The sequence below is a fragment of the Semicossyphus pulcher genome, unplaced genomic scaffold (genome assembly GCF_022749685.1).
Source record: "Semicossyphus pulcher isolate SPU_LCO1_2020_fin unplaced genomic scaffold, fSemPul1.0.p SCAF_15, whole genome shotgun sequence".
NCBI classification, from domain to species: domain Eukaryota; kingdom Metazoa; phylum Chordata; class Actinopteri; order Labriformes; family Labridae; genus Semicossyphus; species Semicossyphus pulcher.
Genome location: NW_027211659.1, coordinates 7,780,395 through 7,807,146, shown reverse-complemented (window position 1 = coordinate 7,807,146; position 26,752 = coordinate 7,780,395). Strand labels below are relative to the sequence as shown.

The window sequence follows — 26,752 nt, the reverse complement described above, 5'->3', positions numbered from 1 at the left end:
GCTTCTTCTAAAACTGCTTTGCGCAAAGTTTCGTCCAACTCCAAATACGTTCATCTATATAACATAACTACCAAGACTAGTGTTTAACTTATGGTGTGTGGATGATTACTCTCTTGGTTTAGTTTCTACTGTGCTCAGTTTTATTTACTTCCTACACTTCCTGCACCGTTTTCTACGTGCTGCTTTTGAACACAGCCCTAGCATGCTGTCTCAGCGGTAGATTCGGATTGGACCGACTGTCTGTTGAAGAAAATGGGAGACGACTTGGGTGACCAGTGGTGGGAACACGAGGGAAATTCAGGTATCCTGCTTAACCGTTATTCCTTTATTCTGAGTGTTTCTGAGACTAGAAGTCCGGGAGGTGTTCGTGTATTCTGACAAGCGAACTGTCTTCAAGTTAGCTTGTAGCACGTCACAAGAAATGCCGGTTGGTTGTTAGCTAACCGTGAGCTAGCGTTAGCAGTGGCTCGCGAGTTGCTGTTAACTTAAGCTACATTAAGTTAAACGTTAATGTCAGTCGTCATAGCGACAGGTGATTAACACACATTACCAGTATATGTATATCTTACCTCTGATTTGGCAGGACTGGGGAAGTTAGCGTTGGTAGCACGGTTTGTTATGAGCTGACTGTTAACACGTGTGTGTGAGCACGTTTATGTGTGGGTCATTACAGCTAATAATTACGGTAAAGTTTATGTTGCTTGTCTTATATACTCTGTGCCTTACACCGCTCACTGTTAGCTCTGTCTGCTACACTTCTTCCATTCATACTGCCATGCCCGTCCTCACCTCCACACGTCAACAGACTGAAAAAGTTCCCTGTGGCTATTCCCTGCTTGTCTAGATTTATGCACTCTGCATACCAATAGAGGGCAGTCATGTGCTTTAAGGATTATTGACCTGATTGCATTGGACTGCAAAGTGTTGCTGTGTTTCTTTGTATCTTTACTCAGTCTCTTATTAAATGTACAGGCACAAACAATACCCACTAGCTCAGTACAGTAAGAGTGATTGAGACAAATCCACACATTCTTTGAATTTCTAAGACTATAATTAATATAATATATTTTGCAATCACTGGCATTTGACCTTATTGGCCTAAACCACCCTAAGCCATACAAATAATAACATTACAGTGTCTGCACATTTTACTGTGGATGGCGTAGTGTTAAACATCTTGTAGGCTCAGAATTTTGGTTGCTTTTCTTGTATGCTCTGAGGGATCGTTTCCTTTTTTCTGTCTTGTCAGGAGAGCTCTGTCTTTCCATCCATTGGTTATTCCCTTAGTCTTGGGAAACTGTGTTGGGCCAGGCTTACTCCGTGACCCCAGGGGAATCTGATTAGCGGACAGGCAGGAAATCTATCAAATCCTTATCATTTCATTATTTCCTGATTGATCAACAACTGACAAGCGAATGGATGCTAAAAATCCTAAGGGCCATATGTCAGGGTACAACAACATATTTGTTAACCTGTTTGCTAATGTAAGACAACAGCTAATATTAGCATTCAGTCACTTCCTAGCTAACATAAGGGATTGTTGTGTTGCGTAATACAGTATAATAGACGTTAATTCCTATCTTACGCTAATGTTACAAGGAATGTAAGCCTTAAATGCTAAAGTTGTTGAATGCTGATGTTCGCTGTTGTCTGTTAAAAGCTCATGGATTATCAAATGTGTTGTTTTATTTTGAAATACGGACTGATGTCCATAAGGATTTTCATTATCTGTTACATTTTCAGTTCAGATCCAATCAAGAATTTGTGAAATGAATCAGATTCTTGTGTTTATTCGATGTATAACCTTGAACACAGCAGTCTGACATTATAACACCATTTGCGCCCCCTACCCTGAGCTTGAAAAATCGCAAGCATTTCCACTCTATGCATGTTTTGACACCCTGCAATACGTCTTGCCCTTTGTAGAAATCATAGGCATCATACCGCAGCAAAGTTTGCTTCCCATGTTTCGCTGTGTGCAAGAAATCTAAAAGCAAATGTCCCCTTTACCCTGACTGACTGGCTTCCTTACTCGCGTTTGTATCACAGGGATGCTTGACAGAAACGGCTGAGGGGCTGACAGAGAATTGACAAGACAGAAATGCAGAGTTGAAGTCTGTTATGGTGCTGGCATTAAAGACTTAACAAGAGGAGATTCGTGAGAAGCAGTATGACGTTTAGGATGATGTGTCTCGTGGCGAAACACTGATGACAAAGATTCTCACGAGGCCTTTGTCTCACTCCAGTCTGCCCCAAACTGTCATCAAATCCCACATCTGGTTTCCACCTTTGCCAAGTGGTGATGTCAGTGTGGTAAATGTGAGTCTGTGTTTGTCATCATATACCTGCTATGTTGGCTCTCTGCCAGCGTCTCTTGCCACAGTGTCTGTGTCCCCCAGTGCTGTCAGCTAGTTTCTGATTTAGATGACACAACTCATCCCAACTTTAGCAACTACGTGTAATTTATGACGGCTGTTTAACAGGAACTGCCGCACTATAAAATATGTTTTGTTTTCTTTCTTGACCTTTTGATGAATGTGATCCGGTACTTAGGTTGATTTAAAACAAGCTTTTAGGGTTTGTAGTCCCCAGTTGATTTAAAGGGATAGGCTGAACTAAGGACAGATAATAGTAAAATCATGCAAGTTTAGGACGTGGGTATATGTTAAAAAATATGTATACATAAATCTAAAAACAAGCCTAGATTCAGCTGTTGGCAGGATTATATCTTATATTTTAATATTTGGTTAGCTTATGTTCCCACATCTTTCTAAAGTCATCCCTGTGCCTCATTTGTGAGGGTTATTTTGGAAGTTGGAGACACTATATTTCTCTGTAATTAAATCATTATACCGCTCCTTGTTCTCACCTTCAGTGATGCACACCATTTATTTTTGTTTATGAAATGATAATTACATAATCTTATTTCTCATTAAATCAGTCCTCTGTGTTCTTCTTACCTTTAAACTCCGAATAGGTCCTTTTCCCCCCGGTATGATTTAGTTTGTTGCTGTGAAAATGGCTGTTCAAGCTTCAGTTGCTCAACTTTGTAAAAGCAATATGTTTAAGGCGTAAAGAACACAGGGAATATAAATAAAGTAAGCCAATCAAAACAGCTATTTATGACTTAACTTATTGTAAACTGTTGCGTTAAGGTAAACTGTTTCATTCATCCTTTTATGGGAGGTTTAGCTGTCAGGAGTTGACGTACAAAATAAGACTGACCAGCAATGGCAGTGGGCCTTTTTCCTACGGTAAATGAGTAAAGGCTGAAGAATGTGTTGTTGTTTTAATGCAAAACTTGAGATTTAGTCATATGCCAGTTGTCAGTTTCAATTGTCTTGAGACTCTTGATAATCACATTTGAAGTTTATTACGTGTAGTCAAAATAGCTAAGGCTTTAAGTAATCCATCCACCATAAACCCCGAACAGCCCCTGCACCTCTAGGTGTTCCAATTTTTATTGTGCCAGAAAAACATGAGCTGAGTTTTCCAGTGCATATTTGATGACGGTTTCACACCTACACTCACAAACACACACACAGATTTGTTAGGATTTTTTGCTGTGGTTGAGATAGTGAGTAACTCATCTGTCAAGCTCAGCACGCACATTAACCTTTTTCTATCCCAGTTTTCTTTTATCGCTTAATTTTAAGAATATGGTTAATGAACAGATGAGTCGGCCAGTATTTTTTTATGGAAGTGCTTTTTGTTTCGTGCTGTGCGGTGTTGAGTTGGCCCTGGAGGGGAAAATAACATCAAACCAGTCTTCAACAATTTTCTCACTCTTTTTTCTGATTCCAACAGTTTCGCAATTAAACTGGCTCGCAATCTGTTAGCTGCGGCAGCCTGCTCCAAAGTATTCAAGGTGAATAAACAGAATCAACTCAAACTCGTTTAATGAACAGAAAAAAACATGAATGAAACAGGATAAAAATATGAAAAGCATATCACACATTTGGCCCCAATGGTTTCTCTCTTAGCTCTAATACAGGCAGTAGACACACAAGATACAGTGAGTACGGGTTGTTTAGGTCAGTAAGTAAATTTGCAAACAATAACTAGATCTTAAATGCTAAACAAATAGTATGACAAATATCATATTTAGTGATTTTTACAAAACACTGTAGGTTCTCATTAAAAGAAATGTAGTTGAGTAGTCCAGGGAACCTCATAGTGTATGTTCAGGTATATTTCCCCCTAATCACAAAGGCCACTTACTGTAATATTTGAGGAGTGTGTAGCTGAAGAGGTAGCAGGGGATATAGTGATGCTACTTGTTATCTTGCCAACACCTTTTACATGGCAGCCATTTGCGAGCACTTGAGTCCTTTGCTCATGTCGGAGATAGTACGGCCCGACAGGCTGCGGGATGCTGTGGGTCATACCGTTCATAGACTGGATATAGGGGCTCCCCACGTGGATATGGATCTTGTTATCCTCTGTGGTGATGATACTTGGACTTGAGTCCCCGCTGTTGGACCTCTGATGTTGCCAGCTGTTCTGCCGCTCCGGAGTCTTGCAGAAAACGGTTTGATTGGTGACCTCTGTCGGTTCTGGAGAGCACGTCCGGACTGTTACGATCTGAATGGGGGAGCTGTTGTGGTCGGGTGTCGACGAGCGTGGGGAATTTGGACTTAGCACCCTAGAGACGGTGGGGGACACGGTGCGGTCAGGGCTTGAAGGCGGACTCATAGTATTGACTGCGAGGGGAGAGGAGTTCTGGATGATGGTGATTCTCTGCTTTGGCGAGGCTCCGGTTGTTGGGATGACGGCGGTGCTGGTGTAGGACGTAGCTGCGTCCCCAGTTGGGCTGGTAATCTCAAGTGTGGCGGTGTTGAGAAGATGATGAGGTGTTACTTTAATGTGCAATGGCTGCCCTGGAGTGTGTGTTAACATCACCTCGCCATTAACGTTTTGGTGCATATCTATGCCATCGGCTGAATGATTTCTGTGCTGGCTGTTACTATTTGCACTGTTCAGGCTGTTGAGGTTGTTGACAAGAGAGCTTCTTCTGTTTGAGACTTCCACATTGTGGTTTGGGTCCTCCTCATTTTCTTCATCAACTCTCGGGCAGTGCTCGCTGTAGTCTGGAGGCAGGCTAATTTCTGGATCCGTTTGCACCTCTCGTGTGGTCTGATGAAGGTCTGAAAAGTGTCCCCCATTTGCCGAGAAGTGTCGTCCATTTGCACCGGGTGAAAGATTCTTCGTTTGTCTATACCTTTCAAGCTCACTACTCAGTTCCCTCATCTCTCTGGCCAAGTCTCTGTTCCTGCCTTCCTGCTGGGTCAGCTTTCTCTGCAGCGTGGAGTGATCCGTCTGAACCCTGCTGATGGACTCCTCGGTTCCCATCAGCTTCTGGAGTTTCTCCTTCAGAGTGTCCACCTCTCTGCCTAATAGTCTGGACTTAACTTGTTCCTTCTGAAGACGGCAAAGGAGAAGGTGTTCCTGGTTGACGTCCGGCTTCTCCGCTTGCTCGTACCTTGAGAGCTCCCTCTTTGACGCCTCGAGCTGCTCTGTTAGAGCCTGGGACCTCTTTTGTTCGTCCTTGAACCTCTTCTGTAGGGACTCGAAGTCCTCTTCCACCTGCATAAGTTCTCCTTCCAACACCTCCTTGTCCTGTAATCTCTTTCGCAGCCTATCTAGCTCCTGGGTCAGTTCTTTGACTTTGTTGTCTTCTGTTTTGAAGTGATGATTAGAGCTGTGCGTGTACTTCTCCTCTTTTTCTTTTCTGTTTTCCAACACCTGTAGCCTTCCCCTCATGATGGTCATTTTACTCTGTAGCTCTCCGTTCCTCTCCTCCTCTGTTTTTAGTCGGCCTAGGAGCTCAACTCTTTCCTTTGCTGTGCCCTTAATCCTTTCTTCTAACTCTGCCTTACACCTCAGTGCCTGTTGCATCTCTTCTTTCAGTCTTTCTGTCAATGTTGCCAAATTGCTTTGCTCATTCCTTTTGCCCTCCTTCCTGTTGAGTTTTTCCTCCGCCTGTTTGAGCCTCTCTGCCATTGTCTTTCTGTCCTCCATCAAAGCTACAGTCAGTGATCTGAGCTTGGCGAGGTCCTGTCTAATCACCGCTTCACTCGTTTCCAGTTTGCTTTCAGCAGCCTCTAGCTCTTTCACCCGAACTTTCTGAGTGTTGAGCTCAGCAGACAGCCTCCTGCTAACCTCTCTCTCTTGTTCCAAGCTGCCCATCAGGATACTGCAGTCCTGTTTGCTCTTGCCTAAAGCCTCCTCTATCCTGTCCAATTCACTGATTCTGCCAGTGAGTTTGTCGACTTCAATTTTCAAGCTACGGCAGTAGCTCATCTCCCTCGCTAGTCTGCGATCCAGATCCCGACACTGGTCCCACATGCGTATCAGCTCCTCGTCCTTTCCCTCCATTTCCACGACCCTCCTCCTCAGTACCTCGACTTCTGACAGCAGGCTTGGGGCTGTCATGATGTTCTGGCTGTGGTTGAAGTTGGGAACTTGGTTATGGGGCTCCACCTTCAGATGCAGGGACTTGAACTCTGCCCTCTTCGTACTGGGGTGAGCAGCACTGACCTCCTGCTGGATGCGGTCAGTGATGGCGGTCAGTTCTTTGACACGATGCCGTTGCTCCTCCAGCTGCTCACTCAGACACTGCTGTTCCGTCACAACCAGCAGTGCAAAAGCCTTCAGCTCGGTAAGCTCGTCCTTTAGAGTCGATACTTCTCTTTCACTTTTTTTCTCCTTTATCTCCTGGTATTCTCTCTCCTTTACAATCAGCAGCTTAAGTCTGTAGATAAAAAAAACAAAAACAAATAAAGCTGTTAAACAGGATGTTGTGGCTGTTTTCATTATGTAATTAACTCCCCTTTAGTTTCCAAGGAAACTTTTTCCTGTTTATACTTAACATCTTGGCCTCACTTTTTAAACACCAATAATTTCTTTAGTTGTGTATTCCCAGCGTAAACATTTACTTTCACTTTAAGAGGAATCTTAATCACCATTTCCTCCCTACTCAAATTCTACAAACTTGTGAATACTTCCTTTTCTCCTTTGTCCATCTGTCTCAGTGTATAATTTGCATGTGTACCAACATGGAACACCTAAAACATGTAGCGAGACGTCCATGGAACTCCATGTAGTTTTGCTCCCTCCCTCCAGCTGGCGCTTTGCATGATGTTTTGACTATCACAGCAGATGGTCCCTTGGCAGGGAGTGTTTGTTAATTAAGAAGTTCCACTACCCTTGAGTACCCTCGACGCTGCACCCAATCACCCTCCTCCTGTGCACAACGAACACTACCCCATTTCCAGCTATGAGAGGCAGGAATTCCCCCCTGTTCCATATGTAATTACAGACCGGCTACATAAGTGCTGTCACTCCTCACATTTCCCCTGATGCAAACCAACAATGTACAAATTAATTTAATATGCACTGTACATTTAGTGTTATTGCAAGGGAGGCCTCATTCAAAGTGATCCTTCACTCAGTCTTCTTATAAAAATGTCTGAATGTTTAGAAATAGTTCAACATACTGGAGGTATCCGGTGCCGACGTGAGGTTTAGGTCACATTTAGGTCCATAGATGCATGCTCAGATTTGTGTTGTTCTATGGGACCATTTTTTACCTTATACAAGTTGTGTGTAGAGAGTTTTAATTAATTTGTGGTTAAGATCTTCACAGCAGCTTGTGTAAATGTTTAAACATAAAACTGCAAATTTTGTATGAAGTTTTAAAAAAATTCACATTTTGAGCATCTGTACCTTTGCTGTTATGTTGCATTTAATTTGTCTGTGTGAAGGACAGTTACTGTTACTTCAACAACAATCTAATCCTCCAAATGAATTTGATAGGTGATGTAAAACTTTATGTTATACTTTAAAACATAGATTAATAGCCCATTACCCCTCAACCCCAGATCCTGTTTTTACACTTTAAGTTTGTCTTCTTAATAATCTTTCTCTTAAAAGCAAACAAATGCAAGGTGATGACTCCATGCAAAACTGTCTCATACTTTCTTTGTCCGTTTCCTCATCTTGCAGTTAAACAGGAACTTTTTTTAAGTGACGCCCGTTTCCAAATGCACATTTTATCTCTCTATTATCTGCATGTCTTTTCACCTACCTGAGCTGTGCCGTTGGCCTCCGTCCTTAAAAAAATCCTTAGAGAATAAATCGTCTCTACTTTTTCACCTCTCCCTTTCCCGGAGATCCCAGTGATGTGGACATTCCATCCGGAAAACCAAACATTATGAGAAGTGCTCTGCACACCGAGTCTCACTAGCAGTCAGTGGCGCCCATTACATCATCAGCAAGTCCTTATATGGGACTGTACAGGCTCTACTGCTGTGTGCGTGTGCATGTGTGTGTGTGCGCGTCTGTGTGAGTGTGTGTGTTTTTACTGGAGTTCAGCCCATTCCAGATGAGGTCATTGTGAAGCCATGCCAAAGAGGCTAATGGGAAGGACAGAGTGTGTGTGTGTGTGTGTGTGTTGTGTGTGTGCGTGCAAAGAAAGCTTCAATCACAATTCAAACTGAAAAGGCTAACTCACTCAGTTTGCACAATTAGCAAACATGCTAACTAATGGAACAATGCTAACTAAGGAACTGTAGCTCATCTAAAAGCATGCATACTGTATTATACAGATAGGTTAGTGTGTGTGTGTGTGTGTGTGTGGTGTTCCCGTATGTTTTAAGAAGAGACATGTTTTGTGAGTTGTAGCTGCCTTGCCTGGGGCCTGATAACCTGACTGTAAGATGACATCATCAGTTTATCGGCCCTCAATTACATCCATATGTCTCCCTTTCTTTCTCTCTCTCTTTTTACCTCTCCACAATACTGCTCTATCTTTCCATCATTTTGTTCTTCAGTCTCGCTTTTAAGCGTTGAGGTAGGAAATGCAATTTGTTTTTGCAACTGCAATTTTTACCTTCCTCTTGCCGTCATCAGTTTCTGCTGTATTCCTGTGCACACTGAGAGTATTACTCATGTCAAATCTATGTGCACAGTGAAGCAGGGAAGGATGACAGATTATACTGTGATTATTCTCTCTGCCAGTCACATCTGTCACAACAAGAGTGACAAAAATCATCATGGAAAAATAAAGGATATATTTTAGCTGACTAGATGATAGTACTTCCAGTGCTGCAGGAGAAAAAACAAGTATATGTCTGTGGGTGACGCACGCTCCCCTCCGGGAACATTTACTAACATTATGGCTCCTAGTTCTGACTTTCACTGGGAAAAATACCTCTGGTGGTATTTCACTCTGTCAAGCATCCCATCTAGTCCCCAATTAAAGCAGAACTATTTCCCCCTTGTCATGATGTCATCACGCAAAAATTTACAAAACAGCCGAAAAGACCCACTTAAACTTGACTTTTTCGACATTTATGTTCTCAAGAATTTTTACACCAGGCTTGGAAATCAGTGTACGACTTTCATATCTTTAAACAGAGCATGGAAAGCTTGGACGACACTGCCAACAATTTTAACCACAGTAAAAGACCGACCTCATTAATGCCGTGAACCTCCTTGTGCTGAAAGACGGGATCACGTAGTTAAACCATTCACGTCAGAGACGAGGAACAAGCGCAAACAATGTTTCCATGGTTATTGAAAGTTTCTCTCAGCTCCAGATTCAGCAGCTTTATTCTAACACATCACATGTTACAGGAGAATAGTTTTAAAGCATTACAATAGCTTGGCTAGCTGCCCCTAATGACGTCCTGTTTCGACCAAAGTTCAACCCTCAGATTTAAAACGAAACTGTCATTTTGTGTTTTACCAGTTTTCATAATCTTTACTTTAAATAAAAAAACGCAGCACTTAAATGTCGAAAGGGAAAATACTGATTGTTGACATTTTTTACTAGCTTTCAGTAAGGTAACACTCACAGTTGTTCTTTGCTAATTATATTCTTGCAGTTACTTGATACCATTTTTTATGCTTTATCAAATGCATTTCTCATACTAGTATTGGAACAATTCTTCTCTTAGTCTTTATACTTGAATAGTTCTACTCAGCTTTGATTTAAAGTTAGTGACTATGCCAGTTACCTTGGTAACCAGGTAAAGCCTGTTTTCAGCACCTGGTTGGCACACTCTTTAATCCCTTAATTGATTGATAACAATGTTGGCTGTCTGTTACAAAGTCACAGTTCAATCTGGTTGATGACATTTCCTCTTGACTTGCTTTATTTTCCAGTGGGAATTATCTGATGCTGAATCCAATTAGCTGTTATTTATGCTAAGGCTAATGTCCGGGAAGGTTACTATGGTTTCACAACAGTATTTCATTGACGTGTTGAATCAGCTTTTGCAGGACATGGTTTGTAGTGCTGTTTAACATTTAGTCCACCCTCGCTGATGTAAGGTGTTTTTGAATGCAGGATTTATGCAGGGATGTTGTGCTAGGCTATATAAGTTTTAGCTAGGTGTACTGAATAAACTGGCAACCAAGTGAAACCTTTACTCTGTATACTCTGAGTAGAAATTAGCCAGTTCATTTTATTGAGCAAATTATGCAACACAAACAACAAAGTTTTGCTGAGGCTTTTGCTTGTGCGTTCTATATATTTTTTTTAACTTCAATTTTTCAATTTAATTGTGAAAGAAAACATCAAAAGTGCTGATCATGAGCTCCTAACCAGGTTTAAAAAGCAGGAAAAAACACGTTTTGCATGATCAAACGTCAGCGCAATTTCTTTGGTACAAAGATTAAAGTCTACTCTGGAAATGTCCCAAGCAGATCCTGATTTCCACATTTTGTTTTGAAACATTGTTTAATTTAAGTATTTTATTTAAGTAAATGTTAGAGCCCTGTGCTTGACTGGTGACCAGTCCAGGGTGTACCCTGCCTCTTGCCCGATGAAAGCTGGGATATGCTCCAGCCCCCCTGCGACCTTGTAAGCGGTGTAGATAATAGATGGATGGAAGGATGAAATCTTAGTATAAATATAATAAATACTATTCCATACAATACTGTTAAAGGAAAGACTCCAAGATAATTTTTGATACAATAGTCTGAATGAAACATTTATAGATACCTAACACCCCATTAACTCTGCTTAATTCACGCACACCTTAAGCAAAAGGCTTTACCTCACCTGAACCAAAGTACTTGCAAATTGATTATCCGCTTTGGGCCTCAGTGGGTAGCTGCAGATAAGGCAACAATAATGTTAATAAGTCAGCCTGCTTGATTATTCTGCTCGGATCCACAGGACTCTTTTGTTAAGAAAGGGCTCAATAAGAAGAGATATTTCTCTGGCTGAGGAATGTAAAAGAGAAATCCTTCTCATTCCCCCAGATTCCTATCCACAGACCAACTCCCAAACCAGAGTTCATGAGGTCCAGTTTCTGTCAGAGGGAGGGGTTGGCCTCTGCAACGCTTGTCCTCAATTACAAGAATGATCCGATCCCTCAAAGGCATTTCCACTCCAAGAGAACCCACAAACATGGCCGATATGTAATATGCCCCTTTATATGAGAGGAGCACTCTGCTGTTGTCAGAGTTCCTATTTTCATCCAGGGGTGTAATTTAGAGATATTGAGTTTTTTTAGCCGCTGCCTTTGACAAATCCTCCTCTGAAAACTGCTGCATTGGGTCATAGAAAAGCCATACTGGAGATGCAAAGCAGCTGCTCAGGCACTCTGTCCTTCTCTTCATTTATCAACAAGTTTAATAAAAATTGAAGGAATGACTAAACTGACCTCATACGGCTGGTACAGCTAATAAATGAGCCCAACAGCTTGCGATCATAACAGCGGTTCTGCTCTGAAGTGGTGCACTGCCAGACTCCTACGGTAATTTATGCACATCTTCTCCTGACACATTATTGGCTGAGCCGGCAGATGGTGGATCTGAGTGTGAGGGATGGACAGAACAGCTGTGGGTTTCCGCTACAACACAGCCAAGTTTACTTTGTCCTTTTGAGAAAAGGTCTTCAAAATGTTTCTTCCACTGTGTTGAACCAAGCCAGAGGGTTTTTTTCTTTCCTCTTGGCCATGCTAGCAGCATGGCTCTAGGGATGGTAATGTCAGTATGTCTGCCTGTTCGTCGGTTAGTTCGCATGACAGAAATACTGTTTGATTTGTATAAACCTTTGTACAGACATTCATGGCGATGAAATTTGTTGCAGACAATTATTTGCAGCATAATCAGGTCAAAATGTAAATGTGTCCAATACCTTTAAGACTCTACTATGTGTAATTTGTATTGCTTGTTAGTAGAGATAGACCGATATGGTTTTTTCAAGGCCGATACCGATTATTAGTAGTCAAGGAGGCTGATAACCGATATTTGGAGCTGATATTCATTTGTAGTAAAAGTGAAAAATTGGCGTCAAAACTTTGAATAAAACAAACTCCAATACTTAACTTTGTTTAAATGCCTTTAAGCATATCAAACAAACAAAAAGCACCCAGGGTCAGCAGCATCTCTTATAAAGTTAACTGAAAATTTAAATAAATAAATAACTTCCTGAAGTTTTATAAAGTAAATAAAACAAAGTTAAGTTAAGTAAAATTTGCAAAGAAATTAACTCTTATCGGCAGTCGGATTAAAAAAAAAAGGCTGATGCCGATATGTGTCAAAATGACGAATATCGGCGCCGATAATTGGCCCGGCCGATAATCGGTCTATCCCTACTTATTAGCAAATGTTAGCATGCTAACATAATAAACCAAGATGATGAACATTGTTAACATAAGACCTACTTTGTGTCAGCATGTTAGCATCGTCATTGTGAGCTTTCACTACTCATATTACCGCTTAGCTCAAAGCACTGCTGTGACAGTACAGCCCCACAGAGTTGCTCGCATGGCTGTCGACTTAGTCTTTGAATATCTTCCAGAACATCTGCATCCTTCTCCTTCATCTGCGGCCCTTATTGATGATATATTGATGAGAAGGCCACATCAGTGCAAAGTGAAAACATGATGGCGTTTTAAAGCGGTTTGCGGGTGTAGGACGGTGCCTGTGAAGGGTTTTGTGATTCAGAAATCAAGTGAGCAGATGAGAGCATGGATGCCTCTTGTGTGTTCAACATGTGTGTGCGGTTAATTCAGAGATGCTGTCAGCCTGGTGACACACCATAGGAAACACACACAGACGCAGAGCATGTTCTGATAGCTGAGGTCGGAACAACCGGAGTGCTGCATTGTGATGTGCAGATGTAATCATCCTTTGACACGCAACGGGGATCATTCTGTGGCATAAAGTGATTATATGCCGTGACTGGAATTTACCGTATAGTTTGCAGCTAAAGCAGGTCATCTGCTCTGCACATGGCACCTCGTGGAGATACTTTTTCAGGGGAATGAAAAAAGGGAGAGGGGTGCGGATTTTAAGCCAGGCTGAGTGGCTCTCTTGGCTCAGAGCATACGCTTTGAAAAGAAACGGGGAGGGAGATTGAAAGATAGTTGAAAAGGAGTAGGAGTGGGAATTCTTTCAGTTAAATATTTAGGCTACTGCAGAGCGCGATGTAAGAAGGACAGGATGAAGAGGGAGATGAAAGGGACAGGCGTATCGCCATGTGCCGCATGTTGTTTACCCTGTGGATAAATGCGAGCAGTGACTCAGCTCAAACCTGTTTGTGCCAAGCTGAAAGACGCTGAAGTCAGTTGGGAACACAAAGAGGGGGAATATAAACTCCTTTTCAAGTGTGCCTGAGAAGAAATTTAAATAAATACAGGAAAAATAGCATTGCTATGTGGATTGATCGTGTTTAATGAGAAGCAGGTCATTAGTTATGTTTTTAGGGATAAAAGTAGAGATGCAACCAACAGTTAGTTTCATTATGGCTTCTAGATAACTTCTATAAAAACATGTTTAAAACCCAGAGTGTCTGATTGTTTTGGTCCCACCAACAATCCAAAATCTAAAGATATTAAATTAATTACCAGACAAGAACAAAGCAGCAAGTCATTGTCCTTAATCGACTTTCCAATCAATCATCTACTTGTTTCACCTCTAGATAACAAGCCGGCGAAGGTAGGATTAGACAAATGGAGTTACACGAAGCTATTTTGGTCTGTGATAAACAAAGACTACTTCATATCCCCGACAGAGAAACCGTGCTCTGCAACAACATCACAATTTCATCAAGCTGTCAGCTACATTCTTAAATCTATCTGATAAGTTCGAGTGTTTTGGACACGTGTTCATGAAGGGAATTAATAAAGGAGGGCAGGCAGGGAGATGAAATCGTCTGTGCTCAAGCAGTCAGGAATGTATGAGCCACACGGGGTTCACACAGCACCACAGACATGCTGTCTACTCATGTATTAATCATCATTAGGCCGAGATGAACCACGTAACCTTTATGTGTGCATGTTTTGGGTTTCCACGTTGTATTTGGATAGACTGGATTCTAGTAAACCTGATCACTCTACTGGCATGACTATTTTTGGCCTTTAATTGTGTGTGTGCCTGTTGTGGATCAGAAAAGCATTTTTCACTTTGGCACACAAATGCAGACAACTAGTCTCCTCCCAAGGCTGCGAGCCCAGTGCGGGTCCAGTCTGTACACAGCTAGATTACAGAGTGGACTCTGACGGTACATGAGCCGAGACAACCAGGGACTTCAACAAAACAGCCTCATCGTGGGCCTCAAATTGCACATGAGAACCACCTTCATATTAGACCTAGCTAAACCGAAGGCCACATCTAAATGCTCTCTGTACTTGGGAAGCAAATCTTTCTATCCAGCAGGAAAGCCTCAGCCCTTTTAGTTTAGAAGATGGCTCGTCCTGAGCTGTGTGGTTCTGTTGAATTGGGTAGGAGGGTGCCAATTTAGGCCGTACATGTAATTGCATGTGAGTGCATGTTTATGTGTTTACAAGGGAGAGTGAACAGAGCCAAGCCGGCCACAAGGTCTAACCGAGTCAAGGATGTAATGGACTTTGTCTACGAGGAGGAACTCTAAGTACAGTCTTGAGGTCACTGGGTTGATAGAAAAATGAAGAAGCCCACAGCGCCGTTGCTTTCAGCCATGAAGAGCATTACAGACCAACATAGACTAAAAGTATCTAAGCCTGCACAAGTGTACATCACAGAGTTCTGATCTGGCTTGTTCCAGTTTGCTGAAATACTTTAATCCCTTAGCCTCTTCTGCACTAGCTGTAAATCCTCATCTCTTTTACATTAGGAGGGATTCTGAGAGGCATGGGTATTTCTGCAGGTCTAGCTTCAGTGCAGGCTACCAATTTAGTGGGAGCAGTGAAATATAAATCTTTGCATAGGCATTCATCTGAAACTCGAGGGTTTGGTGCACCAACCTCTCTCTGTCCTGCTCCAGTAGAGTGGTCAGGCAGTTGCTCTTATGGATTAAAGCCCTGTGGTTCCTCTCTTGCTCCTCCAGCCTGCACAGAGTCCTGCTGTGAGAGCGAGACACCTCCAGAAACTGCTGCAGCATCTGTTCGGAGGAGCGTTTCTGAGCCTCCACCAAGTGGTTAACCTAAGGGGGAAAGGGGAAACAATGCAAGGGTCTGTGAAGAGGAAGATGTCAGTGAACTTTGACTTGTGGAAAGAGTGCCGACATGGAACGTAAATTAGGCCAGTGGAGCACTTGAAATTTGTTTTGATAGGTCTAAATTCATGATATCTGGTAAGGGCAAATTTAGGGCAATATCTCACAGTACTGCAAATGTCAAATTATCATATGAACTATCACGAGTGGCGATATTTTTTAGGGGGAGCAGCAGCTACAGCAAACGTATGCGTTTTAGCTGTGTCCTTGTACATAGAAATGAAGGAGCAACAGCATGACAGGACGTAGACTTTACAAACGACTCATAAAATGCCAACAAACCACAAACATACAATTGTGAATTGGAGAAGGGTGATAGAAAATAAGGGCAGAGTGACGTTGGACAACGTGAGGCAAGAATGTGCAAGTCTAGCCTGCTCTCTGCTCTGACGCTCTCTGCTCCGGTGACCTACAACCTGCTCTGCTGCCATCCAGATCTATTGATTCCATGATAGACAGCCGCCTGACCAGAGAGGTGCGCTGGGATTTTATAATTGAATATGAGCAAGAAGCTCCTTTCAGTTTCTCTGTGTGGTACGTCTACCATTGTGATACATGATGTTACGATGGTACAAGGCTCCATGGTTGATAACTATAATCAACAATCTGCTCATACCAACTTAAACAGATACACTTTCATGATTAATTGGTGTGCCTTTTTTCAAACAGAAAAAATACCAGGATTGGGTTTAAATAAATGATATTTTTTAGGGATGCACGATATTAGATTTTTTGCCGATATCCAACATGCCGATATTTTACAACTCATTTAGCCGATTACCGATATTTTTTCCCACACACCTAATTGCAGAGATCATCAACTCTCTTCTGTATTGGAATTAGCGTACAGTATAATGGTGATACTCTTATTACATTTGTTACAACGGTCGGGGTGACGGGTCTTGAGATGGTTAATCAAGTTTGTAGTGTTGAAAGACTTTGCCTTGGCTCCTCCTCGCATCACCGAAGCTGAGCAGTCATTGCAAATAGCAGCTTTGCGATCTATTTCGGACACTTTGAAAAACTTCCACACCACGGACATTTTGGCTTCTAACTCTCTCATGCTGCAGGTAGACACACGTGACGTCATCACGCTGCGCCGCGCAGGTCTTCTTCGCGCCGGGGACATTGCGCCGAGGTCAGGCATTTAATCAAGTATGCAGCAGCCCATTATTTTATCGGTTAATTATATCGGCGGATATCGGCGTGTTGGCCGATATCCGATAACGTGCCGATAATATCGTGCATCCCTAATATTTTTTATGAGTTGATTGAAAACAAATGCTTTATCAAACTCCTTCTAGTCCCTGAGATACAGCTATTACTTATCATACAACATTTAGTCTTTTTTCCACCTAATTTTCATATCATGCTTTTCCACTTACCCTGAGGGGACATGGCCATTTTGCTGCACAGTAATGTAATTTCATTGAAACTATATGCTGGTCACTTAAGATTTTCCACAGACCTTACGCTTAAAAGTTTTCATTGGAAACTTGTTGTCTTGAAGAAATGTAACTAGAAACCAGGTAAACATCTTTCAATTTACAAATATATAATCATTGCATTAGAATACATCCAGGGCATGTAACACCTGTATTGCAAATAACAAATTTGTGCACTGAAGCAGCAGTAATGGATTCGGTGTTGTTAGACAGTAATGCATTCACCTCATTAAATTTGATTATCCGCTCCATCTGGTTTCTATTTTCTTACTATTGAATGTTGGTACCTCAGCAATTGGGTTTTTGTACACATCCTGCAGGTGGTCCTGCTGGGCCCAGAGGGAGTCTCTCCGCAGGGCACGGAGCACCTTCTCGAGCTCGCCGAAACCATATTGGGCCCCCAATAGAGCCGGATCCATCTTCTCTGATTTCAACACAGCAATAACTTCATCTCTGGCCTAGAGACAAACATTACAGTACAATGCATTAGCTTCAGTAGCTTATAATAGCTGCAGGAGGTGTTCCAATACCGTGTTTCCATTGAGGTGTAGATTGTGATATCTAGAGAATTGGCAGATACCAAGTAACCCTCTGATAACTTAAGCTTATGAATAGCTGAGTGCTATCATTGTTGTTTGGCCTGGCTCAATAAACTAAAGGAATCCTAATCTAAAAACAAGCTGAGCACCGAGAGAGTAGCTGAACTAATCGCTGATACCACATTTGAGGCTCTATCGGAGGAATTGCAGATACCGGTACTTGTGGAACACCTCTGGCTGCACATAAATGGCAAATAGACTGTACTTATAAAGCGCTTTTCTAGTCTTGTGACCACTCAAAGTGCTTTTATACTACATGTCACATTCACTCATTCACACACTGATGGCAAAGGCCTAAGTGCCAATCTCCAATCAGAGCTATGCCCATTCCACCGGGAGTAAATTGGGGTTCAGTGTCTTGCCCAAGGACACTTCGACATGTGACTGTAGCAGTCAGTGATCAAACCCCCAACCTTCCGATTGAGAGGTGACCGACTCTACCACTGAGCCACAGCCGCCCCAATACTCTGATATTTGTGGAGTTTGTGCCTGTTGAGTTTCACGTGAGCTTGACTCAACTGCAGAACAAATGCGGGACCTTTGTACCTGTAGCTCTCCTTCCAGGATGCTGAGCAGAAACAACAAGTCATCACGGGACAGGTCTTCTCTTCTGCTTCTGCCCTCCCACCTCTCTCGTTTGTGTTGCATGTCGGACTTCTGAATTGTGGCCTTTGGGGGTTGAATGAGACGAGAGGGAGATTCTTAGTTGTGTTTCTTTGAGGAAACACAACTTGAGGAAACCATTTAGCCACTTTTACCAAGTGGGTGCAGAATGACTGTGTCCACCTGGAAGGAACTGGAGAATGAGAGATGATTGGTTGAGGCAGCAGAACATTGGGTATGAAAAGAAATGTGTGCTTCCAACCAAGAAGGTTAAATGAGGTCACACATTTTGTCATCGCTACACAAGTGGTTATTGTGTTGCCTTAATAAGCAACCGGCTGATGCAGATTATATAAGCCTTTATGGGCTAATCCAAAGTCAGATGGCCTCTTGTCATAACAGTTAGCGTTAGTGAAAGGGATAGGCCTGTGCCTGGCATTACTTTGAGGGAGGCCTATGTCATCTCGGATTCTTCTCCTTCGTACATTCACAGCAATCACTGTCAACTTGGCAGACAACAGGACTAAAAGTTGCCAGAAAGTAGGACTGTGATTGCTGACCAAATTAGACAAAGATATGTGTGTAGCTGAAGCAAATCTCTTCAGCTAAACAGTGCTCGCCAGCCAGCCTTCTCTGACTTTTTTTCTCCTCCCATATTTAGAGACAGAAAGCAAGCAGGTTCATATTAGTGAAAGATGAGGTCATCTCTCTGCTCTTCAGCTCTGCTTCTCTGGTTAAAGCTCTCACAGTGGCCGGGAACGCCTTTTATTCCCTCGTTGTTGGTCAAGTTTCATTAGATAAGTAACTAAAGCCGCTTGTGTTTCTCATCTCATGGAAATTGTTAAAAGCAATCAGGCGAACTATTATGTCTAGAGGTCTTCTTTTACTGCAGTTGTTTTAAGACTGTGATTAAGACCTCCTCAAAGCTTTACCGATGTTGTTAGAAATACTGTAGCTGAACGGGAAAGCAGCAAGACTTGCTCTCTGCCTCCTTTTTTTCCCTTCCACTTACTCAAGCACACATACACACACAGGCAGGCAGCATCTGCTCGTTGTCACCAAGGCCTCAGAGCAACCTTGAGTGTCTCTAAACAAGATGGAACACTGGTACATTAGAGACAAACATTGTGCAAGACAAGCACCAAACAGAAAGCAAAGCCCTTCAGCTGGTTCAAACTGTAGCCTGTAACATGCTTGACAGAGTGTTGGCTTACTTAATAGAAGATGTTTGCATAGATAGGAGTGTTTTCTCTTGGCCTCTGTGTGGAAAAAAAAAGAGTGATGATCTCAGCCTTCCTCCCTTCCTCTTGATACCCTCTCTCTATCAATCAGGAAGACAGATGAAGCTGTCCCAGCTGTCCCTGTGTTCCTTTTCTCCACTTATTTTCAGCAAGAGGAAGGGAGGACTTTTATTTACCCACCAATCATATCATTGATTCACAGACGTACTCACAACAACATACGGGACCAATCCTATATAATTAATATGGTATTTTTAATTTAGAGGAGGGACAGATTCGCTGAAACAAAATGGTTGTAGATTTGGACAAAAGACATCCTTCTAAATAGGTTTAGCCCAGTGTTGGTCAAGCTGACAACATAAAAAAGGGTTATGAGCTAGTGCTCCTATTTTCAGAAGTGGCCTGTTTTTCTTGTGACATGAGTAGAGATGTTCCAGTACCATTTTTCCCTCCATCAAACTGCTTCCTGTACCTAGACTTAAGTATTGGCCAGTGACGAGTACCCCTCTTTGACTAACATTACACTCTCTGCTAGCACCTAGTTTTCTTTTGGTGGGGCTAATTGGTTATGGTGTATGATCAGTCCATTGAGAGTCCAAGCCAATACCACGACTTTGGCAGTTTTGGAGGCTGATACTGTTACTGTTATTGGTAGCATAACAACCCTACCTCTACCATGTTTTTGTCATGGTAGACAGAAAGTGGTTGGGGTTTTGGACTACAGAGAACTTCTTAAGCTAATAAAGGTTTTGGCTAAAAGTTGGTCTAAATGACGACATGCCAGAGTGCTGATGTGAGTTGCTGGTAATATTTTCTGAAGTGGCCTTGGGCCTGTTTTCTTTGGACGTGAGTGTATAGCCTATACCAACTCTGTTTCTCTTCCCATCCAATGGTGCCGTTAATGAGAGAGGGAGAGATGTTCTGATACCATTTATGTCCTTCTTGATACCACTTCCGAGTGTTGGCCAATATTGAGTACCCCTCTGATATTACAGTGATAGCAAAAAAATTGATTGCTGTTATTTTGCTAGCTTTCACTAACGGAACACTCTGCTAGAACCACACTGTTGTTTTGGTTATTGTTACCCACACTTTTGGCAGTGTTGGAGGCCGATATTGATACTGGTATTGGTAGCGGAACAACCCAGACTCTATCATTAATTTGGTGTTCCTTGTTATGAGTGGACGAGAGTCAATGACAGAAAATGGTTGCGGTTTTGGACTAAAGAGAACCTCTTTAGTTAAAAGACTGGTTTTGCCCAGTGTTGGTCTAGATGACGACATGCAAAAGAGAGATGATGTGAGTTGGTGGTAATATTTTCTGAAGTGGCTTGGGGCCTGTTTTCTTTGGACATGAGTGTATAGCCTATACCAACCCTGTTTCTCTTCCCATCCAGTGGTGCCATTAATGCGAACAGTCAAGCCAAGACGTGCTTCTGTGTCACTGGCCTTCAGTTGACTAATAGTAATGGGTCTGAACACCTCACACAAACACACACAGATGACTGAGTCAGTCTGTGTTCTTTTTTTAGTGTGGTCATGGTGTCTAGACGAGCAGCAGCATACTGATGTCTCAGCACACTCCCACACGATGCCAGGCATGTGAAAATGCCTCTAAACGTGAGTCCTGGCTCGGAGCCAGAGTCAGCCTCAATAATAGTTGCCAGGGTTGCCCCACTGGGGACTGTCCTCTGGCAGGCAGGCTGGCAGCCCACATGTGGCCGACCGACTCTGTTTATTTATCTGAACACCACCCCGGGCAACCGGCATGCCTGCATCCCTCCTGCCTGCCCGGGTCTACTTAGAGTCTGCCAGGTGCCCTCAGAATAAACCATTAACACTTGATCTCACTTACTGGACTCGCTCCCAACTAAAACAAATGTCTACAGATGCACACAGGTGGCACCTTAAGAGCAGAGAGAGGTGAAGTATGCTGGGACCATTGAATACTCACACCTATTACTTCATAGCAGTCAACACAAGTTGAGGATAATCACCAAGTTTCTATGCAGCATATAAAACATTTCTATAAACATCTTTTTTCATGGTCATATCGACCAAAATTGCAAATCACAAATTTGCCTAAAGGAACTTTACAATTTGTCTGGTATACAACACCCTCGATCCTTAAACCCTCGATTCAGACATCCTTTTAAGGGGATTAAAATGGAGGAAATCCCAGGTAGGGCAGCAGAGGTGGGACATGCGATTTATTATGGGTCACTGAAAGCTCCAACTAAGTTACAAAGTTAGTAAAGATACAGTTTGGGCTATCAGAATGAGAAAATAATAGATACATTGTTAGGAACAGGAATCTGCAGCCATTTCCACTGTCCTAAAGCAGCATTACTCTACTAAGAGGAGAGGCATTGTATTTTCACCCCCCTAAAGAGCAAATAACCTTGCCTGTGGCCCCCAGGTAATTTCACTTTGAGACCCCTGCTCTCTTGCTATTCATTTCCCATGAGCAGCTCATATCCACTTTATATCCACCTGTCAGGGGGAGGCTGGCTCAGTCTGTACCCCGGAGTCCTCTTTGGCCTCCAGTTTGGCTGATGTATGTTCTGGCGTTAGCACAGCACTGCAGGCATGGCTGGTCCTAACAAAGAAATTAAATAGTAATCATGGCAGCTTTAGAGCGAGCGCAGGAGATGTTGGAGAGGCTATAAATGTATTTGGTGCTTGGCTTGTTGGTCTTTATGATTATGAGTGTGGTTAGGCTGCACGTAGGGCTAAATGCTTCATAATGATGAGTTTAGCATAAACTGACTTCACTGCAACTGTTATGACGATTCTGTCTAATGACATTTAAGGCTCTGTTTAAAGTGTTACACTACTGAAATGTTTCACATTTTAAGATATATGAGATTTTAAATGTTGGATGTTCAGATTAAACAAGGGTGAAGTTTCAAATCTGTAGGTAAAAGTATGTTGGAGTTATCCCCGGGCTTCTCAGCTCAGCCTGCAGGCTGCTGTGAATGCCAGGTTTCACACAGTTTTTTCTACACGCTGCACTTTGTGACGTCATAAAGTGCAGGCTTCAGAGACCTGGCCAATCAGAAGAAGGCGGGCTTGTAGAGGCGGGGTTACTTAAAGGGACAGAGCTGACTGAGTTGTTTCAGGCAGAGGATGTATGAGGGCATGCAGAGCACCAATGTGAGAAAAATTAAAACTGTAAATTATGCTAAGCTACTCCACAGGTATCACAAAGTGAAATTAGCATAATACCCCCCCTTTAATTGTTGTCGTTGGGCTGCAAATGAACCACGTAGCAGTTTTTTGCAACCATGCTGGCCATGCTTAAAGCAAGGATGACTAAAAAACAAAGTTATTTTCAGCCTTAAACATCATTCCTTTCTATTATATGGGTGTGTTTTGTTTACTATGCCTGGCAGAGGGTGTTAAATATTTGAGCAAGGCTCCCATTCCCCCTTTTTTTTCTTCTTGCCATTGATAAGTTTAAAGTGCCAGATGTGGCTGTTTCTGCCGTCTGTGATGCTTAAAGTGCTCGAGGCTGTCACGACTACTGAAAGTTTCGGGTTGATGAAAGAGTACAAACATTTTTGTATGATGCACAGCAGATTCCTCTTGAAAGCCTACTACATGATCCAAAGTTAGGAACACACTTTAGTTAGCGTGCTGTCATGTAGCTGTCAGTCTGTAAGTGATCTTTGAAGTCAGGGTTTCGGTTTGGTGTTGTTTGATGAAATAGGGAGGCAGAGTCAAACTGTTTAAACAGTATGAGGTTATGTAGGACTGTGCTCTGATTTTAATATGACTTATAGTTTGACAGCTGACGTAACACATCTTAATGAAGCTTTAGGTTTTCTGTCCAAATCATTGTATTTGCTTGTTTGTTTATGGCCCACTTCTTGTTGTAGGTGGTCTGTCCTACATTCTCCTAACTACGCTCTATAAATCACACGGTAACCATAGTTGTGCAGAGCAAAACAACTCCATTTGGTGGTCAGTGATGTAATGTAATATGTTCTACATTGTTTTGTTATGATGTCAGCTTTGTCCTCCAGAAGTTGTTTAGTTGAGCAAGACTTCCTTGACAGAACTGAGTGATGAAGATGTGAAATTCGACCGTTGCACTGGTGTCATTAGTTCTGGACAGCCTTGCACTTTTTCACACATTTAACTCCTGTCCTCACGCTGATATCTGATACTAGATTCCTCAAGTGTTGTGACGGGGGCCTGGGTGATTGATAGAGAGTGAGAGAAGTGTTGCAAATGTCCATCTGATATCTGCTGTGTGGGGATTTAGAAAAGAGCAAGAGAGGAATGGATGCAAAGATAAAAGTTAGATCTGTAAGTGAGAAGCAAAAGCTATTTAATTGTTATTGTAACATTACTAGTATCCAGTTTTAATAGGTTCTCCACATGTACTTCTTGTTAAAGCTTAAAAGCTTTGGATTATTTATATAACCTCATTATGTCCCTGAGTGAAGGTCCAGACGATGTCTTAGAGACGCTGCTAAGCAAAGTCTTCCGGACAGGATTGGGCGAGTCAATTACCTGAATGTCAAGAGTGTCCAAAAATAGGCGACTATACCAAACCAGCCAGGAAAGTAAGGTTACCAGGCTGTCATTAGTAAACATTTGGAGGAATTGCCGACTCATTCTTGGCTTTTGGTTGGCAGAAATTCTATTTTTAACATATAAAAATGAAATGACAGCAAAAAGTGCAACCACAAAATAGATGTGTTTAAATATTGTTGCATTAGTGGTAATGCTAAAATGCTGGAATCATTTGTCAAGGGATTTGTGAGGGAAAAAAAACTGTTCTAGTGTGGTATTTTTAACAACCTAGCAGTAACTGGGGTTGAACAAGTTAACTAATAGCACTTAACATTTAAAGCTTATGAAACATCAGACAAAACACACACTCCAAAGATATTCTTTTGTCATATTTCAGCTGATGTAAAAGTGTAACAAAGCGAGCAAAGTTTATTTGCACACCAGCTTTCAGCTGCATAGTATCTTAATTATGTAGAAAATAAAGGGAGTAATACAGCAACGTCATATTTAGCAACCACACACTGATACCTGGTTGCCAGCCTGGATAAATGAGAGTAACACAGGCGGGATGGTTTGGATGTTTTTGTACTGCAGATAACGGTCAGCATGACCCCTGATAGGAGAAGCGGGCTGCCGCCAGAGTCAGGAGTACTGATGTAGTTTAGCCACCTAAAATAGTCCTACATTTAAACGAACATTTCAGTTGAAGTGCACGCTGGACTTTATTTATTTGTTGACTCTTCACATTGACGTCAGACAGCCTTTTCCCTCGGTACTATATCTTACTCTGCATAATGGCCCCGTATACCTACGCATGCAGCGCACGGTATCACAACAGCAATACAACCCCAGTAGCTAAGACATGATGATACTAAACATAACCACACGTATCTAAATACATGGACACACATGCTTAAATTCAATGAATACTTTATAGTCATAGAAAACTTTAGTTGTTGATGGAGGAATTGAAATGTCTGCACACTGTCCTTGAAGATTAAACTTGCTCAGATGAGCTGAGGTGCACACAGAGCTGCCTGTGCCATATCAAAGCTTTCACACTGTTGGAAAGCTGTTTCTAATGGAGGTAATCTCTGTGTAACTGCTCTTGGCTCTGATAAATATACATTAAGAAGATAGTGTAGCTTTGATTGAGAGCAACATTTGACTTACTTATCCAGAATTCATGACTTAATAAGATGAAGTATGCGTGTGAGGTAGGAGTACAAATCCATTTTTCAACATCTTCAATGTTTCCTTCTGCAGCCAATGCTCCTCCTGCTGGTGATTCTCTGCACTGCACGTGTCATGTTTAAGCTATCAGCCCTATTAACAAGAAGATCACAAAGATTAATAGCAACAAAAAAAAAACAGCTTCTCCCCCTCCTCATTTTTCAAGCTAGCTACAAGATAAAAAGGCAAAATATACAAACAAAGGCCTGGGAATGTTGGAAGGCAGTGAGCTTGATACTGCACTGGTATCCTATTCTGCCTCTCTGCTGGAACATCCCACTACAGCCTGCTTGTTAATTTTGTGCTGCAGCCTAAAGTCCCCATTGATTTAACAATAACACATGCTCAAATTGTGGCTTTAGAGAGGAAGCTGCAGGCCTCCAAAACCAATAACTGCTACACGCACTCATCCCCCCCTGCACCTCTCCCAAGATCAGGCAATAGTACATGTCTTTAGATGAGTTATTGATTGTTTAAACAAGCGCTGAATTGATTTCATGGAAAGTATGATATTGTTTTTATAGAGGGGAAGCACACAGGAGAAATACCAAACAGTATCGCGCCTGTGTGCTGTATGAAAGGACGTGTTCGGGTTGCACAAAGATAAAAGGCATAATTGGTTTGTCTTATCCATCTGCACAGGCCAAAGTGGTATCTTTAATCAGGCTAATGGAGTAAACCGAGGTGGTAATTAAGAGCTTTTCTGAGGTCACGGCCGACGCAGTTTTTAGCAGATTTGTGGGCACAGTGCCTTTTTCCACGAGCGAGCGCGTCACCCCTAAAAACTAATAACCAAATCCCAGCAATTCATCTGGAACTGAAACAATCAACCGTTTCCTAAAACCAGTCGATTGATCCTCGTTACATCCAGTCAGCGCCATCGACCATCCATTAAAACCGGTCACCTCTATTGATCAGCCATTAAAGATGACCAGGCGGGCCCATTTCCCTGCACTTCCATTGATCTATGGTTATCTGAGCTCACGGCCCCGCGAGCATCTGACACCACGCTCGTTCTCCTTCTGCTGACTCCACCATCTGGAGCGACACTGGAACACTTTACATCCAGCTTGTTTTCCTCTCTGGTTTGCGTCGGGTTGTTGCATCAGAGCCACATTTGCACAGCTTTTTTTGTCTAATTCTGAACTCGTGTTATTTTTCGAGTCGGTGCATCATCCTCAACTTGGTGTGCTTGTCATTAGCGATGCATTTCGTGTGTCGTAAATCAGTGATACGTTCTCGTCACCATGGATTTTTTGAGCCTTTAGTAAAGTCGATGCTAATTACAGACAGATTGCATGTGCAGATTGGATGACTTTATGTAAAATTGGGCCCTCAGGCCTCTGTAACTTTAGCGCTCATGGAATAAATGTTGTGTTAATACTGCATTTGCTTAGATGAGGGATACCACAGCTATAACTCCATCTTTAAGGGCCTTGTTGTAGCTCTACTTTTGTCTTATCTCACTAATAGCACAGTCCTTAAAGAAGCGCAACTTAGCCGTCATTAGCTCATCCGTCTGTTTAAGTAGTTGGTGCACGCAAAATACACAAACACACCTTTAGTTAGATTTATCCATGGAAGCAGCTTTTGTTCAATTTGACCAGGTTT

The 26,752-nt window shown here is 42.3% G+C and overlaps 2 protein-coding genes across 3 annotated transcripts in view; one reads left to right on the top strand and one right to left on the bottom strand.

The window, feature by feature from the left end:
- Positions 1-217: 217 nt before the first annotated feature.
- Positions 218-26,752, top strand: part of cmss1 (cms1 ribosomal small subunit homolog) — a 34,828-nt gene continuing 8,293 nt past the window's right edge. For both annotated transcript variants that reach the window (XM_069663652.1, XM_069663651.1), the window contains exon 1: positions 218-301. In XM_069663652.1, coding sequence (XP_069519753.1) covers positions 253-301 — 49 coding nt within the window. In that variant the 5' untranslated portion in view covers positions 218-252. The remainder of the gene's footprint in view (positions 302-26,752) is intronic.
- On the bottom strand, positions 3,883-6,753 carry LOC138592860 (filamin A-interacting protein 1-like). Its single transcript, XM_069663745.1, has one exon. It carries the CDS (start codon positions 6,433-6,435, stop codon positions 4,201-4,203), a length of 2,235 nt encoding a protein of 744 aa, XP_069519846.1. The 5' UTR covers positions 6,436-6,753; the 3' UTR covers positions 3,883-4,200.

What these genes read in the sequence shown, in the direction of transcription:
- LOC138592860 (XM_069663745.1), bottom strand. Translation starts at nt 6,435, where the DNA reads ATGACAGCCCCAAGCCTGCTGTCAGAAGTCGAGGTACTGAGGAGGAGG.